This window comes from Homalodisca vitripennis, chromosome X, assembly GCF_021130785.1.
Source record: "Homalodisca vitripennis isolate AUS2020 chromosome X, UT_GWSS_2.1, whole genome shotgun sequence".
NCBI lineage: Eukaryota > Metazoa > Arthropoda > Insecta > Hemiptera > Cicadellidae > Homalodisca > Homalodisca vitripennis.
This window is the reverse complement of record NC_060215.1, coordinates 145868426-145875468: the sequence shown is the minus strand read 5'-3', so window position 1 is coordinate 145875468 and position 7043 is coordinate 145868426. Positions and strand designations below refer to the sequence as shown.

General features: G+C 32.2%; 1 protein-coding gene across 1 annotated transcript; it reads right to left on the bottom strand.

Moving 5' to 3' along the window:
• Nucleotides 1–773: 773 nt before the first annotated feature.
• LOC124368617 lies at nucleotides 774–6714 on the bottom strand. The gene is made up of 3 exons (XM_046825857.1): nucleotides 6604–6714; nucleotides 2990–3097; nucleotides 774–1134 (listed from the first exon to the last, which is right to left on the bottom strand). The coding sequence occupies exons 2-3, from the start codon at nucleotides 3080–3082 to the stop codon at nucleotides 775–777; spliced, it is 453 nt and encodes a 150-aa protein (XP_046681813.1). The 5' UTR covers nucleotides 3083–3097; nucleotides 6604–6714; the 3' UTR covers nucleotide 774.
• Nucleotides 6715–7043: the final 329 nt, after the last annotated feature.

Genomic DNA, 7043 nt, shown 5'->3' with positions numbered 1-7043 from the left:
CGGTTGTATACTGTCACATCATCGGCTTCTCTCAGACCGCTTGAAATAACAACCCTCCACGACCAGGAGATCAAACGAGTATGTATTAGGCACCACCTAATAAACCGGTTGTATACTGTCACATCATCGGCTTCTCTCAGACCGCTTGAAATAACAACCCTCCACGACCAGGAGATCAAACGAGTATGTATTAGGCACCACCTAATAAACCGGTTGTATACTGTTACACCATCGGCTTCTCTCAGACGCATGAAATAACAACCCTCCACGACCAGGAGATCATACGACTACGTATTAGGCACCACCTAATAAACCGGTTATGTACTGTCCTAGTATACTGCAAACTCTAAAGGTTTATTGCACCATTAGAAAATCTATTACATGAGGAGCCCACACTTTTCCCTCAACAGTACCACTAACCTTTCTTAAGTTAATTTACGAATTTCTTCAAAAAGCTTTTTACCACTATATGCCTAAAATTGTTAAAATTTTAAATCTCTTGGTAAAAATTACAAAATCAAAATTTTCAACGGAAGTGGAAAGCTTATGATGAAAAATATAAGTCATAAAAGTCAAAAACGAAGCTATGGACGCATACTTAGTCTCAGAATGCCAGTTTTGACTTTTTATATACCACACTATTCTATACGTATATTAAATTATGGGAGAGGGAAATGCAAACAAGCATAACGTTTATATTCTATGTGAGGAAATCATTTAGAAATATATATTTTGCAAAAATCCAAAATCAAACCAAACTGTATTATAGTAGATTTAAAATTTTTCCTTGTCCACTGTCTCATGAACATGAGAGCAAAGCATGTTCACCACCTCTCTGTCGGGTAGTAATGATATCCTCTCTGAATTCCTGGTACACATATTATCAGCGTATATGTATGCGTCTCTTCTGTCAATTCCAAAGTTGTCAAACATTTCATTCATGGTTGCCTTTATGATGTCGAAATATGAATATTGAATACCATTTCTTAATCCTGGAATGCCGGAGACCTCATCTATTCCACCCCACAGTCGACATTTGTCATTACGCCGTCTGGAAACCATTTGTAGCAACCCAAGCTCTTCATTCCCAGTTGGAGCACTCCAGCCGTTGTAGGAGGGACTCCCAGGATAACCCTGCGTACAAAACAGGAAGTTGTTATTATGAAGTACTAAATTAGTAATTATTAATCCGATATATATATATATATATATATATATATATATATATATATATATGTGTGTGTGTGTGTGTGTGTGTGTGTGTGTGTGTTTTGATCTACTATATTTTTGTTGTTCCCTGGACACGGCTCACTGTTTTGTAAAATGTGAAATAATGGAAATGTTGAATATATAAATAACTATTACCACCAACGTTAAGGCATAACTGGAAATGCCGATTAAAATGTAGGAATAATTAATAGTTCATAACACACTTCGAGCCCAAGAACTATTTTAAAATTATTTCCTCTGCAATATTGTAAATAAATTGTTATTCTTTGGTAATCGCATGACTCGATAATACCCGCACTGATTTGGCTTTTTTGTTATAAAATGTTCGTGATAATCCAAATTAGGTATTCATTGAAAGACAAATTGGAAATTATGGAAAATGGGAGTATTACTTACTAGCTGAATAACCGTACTTTACTACGGGACTAAAATATAAACTTGCATTACCTAGTTTGTTATGTCCCAACTATTACTGTGTTGAATTTTGAGTTTAACTCCAGTTCAACTTCTTTTTATTGCAGCGTCTGGTATATGATGCTGCCTCAGACTTCACTCCTAGAATCGAAAAAACTCAAAATGAAACATTGACATCGTTTCGACATCAGAGACACCTATAAATACTTGAAGTGGTAGTCTCATTGTCTCATCAGGTATACAAAAAAACACTTTAGATGTTTCGTTATGACCTTCTTCGCCGTCGACTTTTTTCAGACAAACATGGCTCCAGATTCCAGGAGTCAAGTCTGAGAAAGCGTCAGATACCAGACGATGCAATAAAAGGAAGGTGAACCGGAGGTAAACTCAAAATTCAATTGAATCAACACTTCTTACCATAGCTACGTCATTATTGTGTATTGAATAATATAATAAATTATTTAATAATTAGTATTGCAGATCTTTCGCCTGAAACATTCCATTAACACGACATTACTTCATCACGAGCGAAGTCTAGACCAGGCCACATTCAGCTGGCCATGGAAGAAATAAGGGTTCCTTAAATCCACTGTTGCTCTGTTTAAGGAGCCGTTGAGCTTTATTCACCGTCATAGAAAATCAGCGTTTGACTTGGAACTGTAAGCTTTAAATTTAAAAGGATAATCTGAGGGACTCATGTCTATCTACCTGCCCTTCTGTCTGCGATAACTCTTGGTAGAAAGGAACAAGAGATTTGAAATCTGGTACATGCGTTTCCTAGATTCCAAGAAAATCCTCTTTTGATCAAAAGATCAAATGAGAGTCCGTACATCTGTCTTTCCCTATGCCCGTCTATACGACAACTCTTGATAGAAGTAAAACTCTCGATATATTGGTTCCTCACGGTTCAAGGTTGAACCCTATTTATATTTGGATACAACAACATTCAAACATTCCTTTTACCCCGGAATTTACATTCCAGTACGTACAATATGGCCCCTGGAAAGATTAGTTCACAGGATTCAAGTTCTTATATGTATTTAAGTACAAATAACTGCTTAACTAGGTCTTAGGAATTATTCATAACTGTATAAGTTAGTTTACTGTAGTACAATATATATATATTCCAAACCTGGTTCAGGCAAATAAACTGTTCATTAATAGACTTAGACCTGACGTACATTGTTTAATTTTGCATAAGTATACACGATTTATTTCTTGAGATAACACCAGTATTCAAATCGTTCCTTCGGATCTATTTGTATTATTAGTAAATGATGAAGCCAAATGGCCAGGATTGCACTGGTATTCCTTGTAATATAGTAAATATATTATTAGGATTCACCTGATAACTCCAATAAGGTTGTGCGTCCACTGTTGCCACATATCCGGAAGCAGTAGCGATTATCGAGATTGTCAAAGGTACAAAAATCCACATGATTGAACAATGTTTCTGAAATAAAAACATAGAAGAGAATAAACATATAGTAAATCATATTACCACTAGCACTGATTTTTCAATATATTTCTCAAATATACTAAAAAAAAAACATCCATTATAAAGTGTCCTTATTAATATAATCGTGTCTGTGTGTTTTCCTGAATTGTGATCTTGAATGTCTCAGGCGTACCAACTTAAAACCCCCAATCGTACAGTTACCTACAAGTATTCATTTCCCATACACCAATAATTTTTTGTGTCAATCAGTGTGAAGACACCGTCTGGAACGGTAATATTCACACCTGTCACTCAAAGAAACCGGTCCAAGCGGGGAGTAGATTCTCGTCAAAAATGTTCCAATCATAAAAGCATAACAATATTTGCAATCTTATTTGATTCCTTCTTGCTGATTGGTATATTTTAATGAACTTAAAGGCCCATGGGTTAAAAGCCAATAATGTCAGAAAGCAACACAAAGAATAAAGACTTCTATACATAACGTAGTCTATGGTGGGAAGGGTTGATTCAATGTGAATTTGAGTTTAGCTCCATTTCACTTTCCTCTTAGTGCAACGTCTGGAATCTGACGGTATTACAGACTTGACCCCTGGAGTTTGGAGTCATGATTGTCTTAAGAGATCCACAAGTAGCGGTGTCGAAGAAGCCTAAAATGCACTCTTTTTGGATCTCTTGAGATGACTCCAAATTCCAGGAGTCAGTGACAACGTCAGATTCCAGACGCTGCACTAAGTTGAAGTTTTACTGGAGCTTAACTGAACTATAACAACTCATTAAAATTAAAATTTCAAATCTGTAGCAATAAGAAAATTTGTTGACATAGTTTAAGACGGTGCGATTTTTAAGAATGGTGAGAAGATATTTTTATTCTTAAGAAACTTAGGTAAATCTCTTAAATAGGTTAGCCATGTCTTTACAGATTTACAGTATTATGATGATAACAGAATTGAAATATTTAGATATAAATTACATTAGGCAAGTGTTTTCAATATTATTTCCTGATAAATTTATAAATAGTATAATATTCACCATATTTATTTTCAGATATACAATGTTTGATCACATTTCCAGCTATTATTAAATATTACGTTTATGTTAAAAGGTTTGGTTTTATAATTACTTGCAATCAAAACGTTCACTCCCACATCTTAAAACGGTAGGTTGCGCTACTCGCCATTTCAGTAGACAGTGTGCAACTTGGGAACCAAATTTTTGCAAGGTTCCTCTGCTAAATCCATCAGAACTTCAACTACCAAACTTTAAAAAATATTTTAAAACTTTTCAAGATTTATTTGATTGAATTAGTTGGTATAACATTTTTGAATGTACACTAATTAAAAACTGATAGTAATTATATATTTTGCATTTTCATCTAGATCAAAGTCTCTCTAAAGGTGACCAAGATTTTATAAAATTATCCTATAAATATTTCTCACTGTAGGCCTGACTTCAATGCCTCTGCTATGTGCTCCATAATTTCAGTAATATAAAAAGATTTAGAAAATAATAAACTGAATAATTTTAAAACGCCCGGACGGTAATGAAATTTGCAAAAACAAAACTATTTTTTTCTCAAAACTACTAACAAATAATCTAGATTATCCTTCTTAAAAATATTCGTAATTATATCAATTAAATTCAATGACTGATTGAAGATGTTTTACATAGCAGCCAGTGAGATATGGGGAATAAAACATTAAACAGATGATTATAAGACTAATATTATTTTCCTTGTTAGACAGTATATAGTTTTTTAAATAGTCTTATGTTGTTTTGGGTTCGTCGATACAGTTTTCAGTTTTTTAACAGGAACGTTAAAAACCGTGTAGCTGATTGGGACGTATTGCACTACTAAACGCAAAACTATTAAACAAGCACAATTTAACAAAATTCAAATTTTGATTAAGCACGAACTTCTAGTGGCTTATATTAGATAGTTTCTAACTTTTTTGATACAAAAATAGCCCTATTCCAATTTATTGACTCAATAGTTTATGAGCCTCGATTTTGAGTTTAATGTCAGTTTACTGGGTAACCCTGGTTTATCCCGGAAGAATTTGGATCTTTAACGCTGAGAAACCTGAAGCTGAATTTCAGTCTAAAGCTGAATTTTATATTTTATTGGAAACAATTAGTGTATTGAAGTCTATTGATGCAATTGAAAAGAGTTTAAACAAGTGGTCAGCAAAAAAATCATTTTAAAATGAGTTATTGGCTTAAAGTATAATATTATTTGTTTTAAATTAGTATATAGTTTAAAGTAAGTAAAATATATAAGATATATTTGTGTTGTTTTACCAACTACTAATTAATATATTGACAAACTACAATTTTAATAGCCCATATAACAACCAAGCTCAATCTATTATAATATTTGCACACATGTAAATTCATAAATACATGCATACACACAACGTGAATATTTCATTAATTCATGAAACGTACTTCAAAGTAGAATCGAAGATTACGCTATTTTTATTACCATTATCAATAAAGAATAGTGGCGAAAGGAAATTTGTTTAAAGATCATTTCAATAATTTAATTTATTTTTAACATTATTAACAGACGAAACTAAGTGTAGATCACAAAATGAATGTAGAATAAAGAACCAGAAATGAATGAATAAGAAATTGTTACAGAATGCTGGTACTTAAACTAAGGAAGATATTTACCTCAATGCACTATTAAACATTTTATATTACAAACATTCGAAAAGCCAATGTTTCAATCTAACGAGGAGTACTTTTATATTATTGTACTTGTGTCATTTCCAAGGTTAAATTATTTAAAACTTTAAATCTGTATAAATAAAACAATGCCTAAAAGTTTTTTATAGGCCATTATTACTTTAAATATGTTACGGACATACTCTCTATAATCTGAATGTTTCATTTTTCGAAAAAGGTCTAAAGTATGTTTACTCCAATTTAATTTACAATCAAATATTTCCCTAAGCATTCTAAATTATTTATTTTTTTGTAAACAAACACTTAAATAAGGAATCCCTTACAGATTTTATTTTGGCAACATCATGTAAATTATCTATAATATTTTATTTCTTTTAGTACTTTTTTATTATACAGTAAGTTAAGCAAATTTACTTTTACTGAAAAACATATACATTTATAGAAAAATTGTATATTTAACTTCTTGTGATGTAACTAAATGAAATCGGAAGTAGTTACACACTTTCATTTTATGTAACGTTAATTGATAAGACTTAAAATTTTCTTCGCAATTCTTAAAATTTAGAATATGTTATGGAAAGAAATTTAAATGTTTACAATTGGTTGAACAGTTGGTAAAAATAAATACATATACGTGAGTCTGCACACTATAACATAGGATTCCTACTAGATCCCTTTACAGTACATTTTGATGGATATTTGGATCGTATTTTAAAAAAAGCTGTGATCAAAAGAGATAACAAAAAGAATAATATGAAAATGGAGATTACAATGGATTGGTAGACTACAATGTATAAACTTATTCCACTTACCTGGTTCGAGTAAAATGGAAAAGGATGTTGTCTATTTGAACTTGCAGTGTTGACTGTTCTCTGAGGTATGGCAGGTTCTTCTCTAATGCGAAGAATCAGAACCCGAAGTAATCAGCTGTCAAATAATATTTATGTACCGTTACATTTGTGTTCCGCTGTTTCTGTTGAGAACAATGAGTAACCTTTCAAATAATATTTATGTACCGTAACATTTGTGTTCTGCTGTTTCTGTTGAGAACAATGAATAATAATTGATAACCTGTCAAATAATAATTATGTAGCGTAACTTGAATCAACTTTTAACTAAGGGAACAACACTTAATTAAGTAACGCCATCCATGTGTGATTATTTGTGAATTATTTCTTGTTGAGCAATCAAAACCGAAATAAAAACCAATACCGATTCCAGTGAAAATGTAGAATGACCTGTTCAAATCGAA

Coding starts and splice junctions, on each gene's coding strand:
- LOC124368617 (XM_046825857.1), bottom strand. CDS start 3,082: ATGTGGATTTTTGTACCTTTGACAATCTCGATAATCGCTACTGCTTCC. Junction 1,135..2,989: donor AACCTTATTGGAGTTATCAG/GTGAATCCTAAT, acceptor TTTTGTACGCAG/GGTTATCCTGGGAGTCCCTC.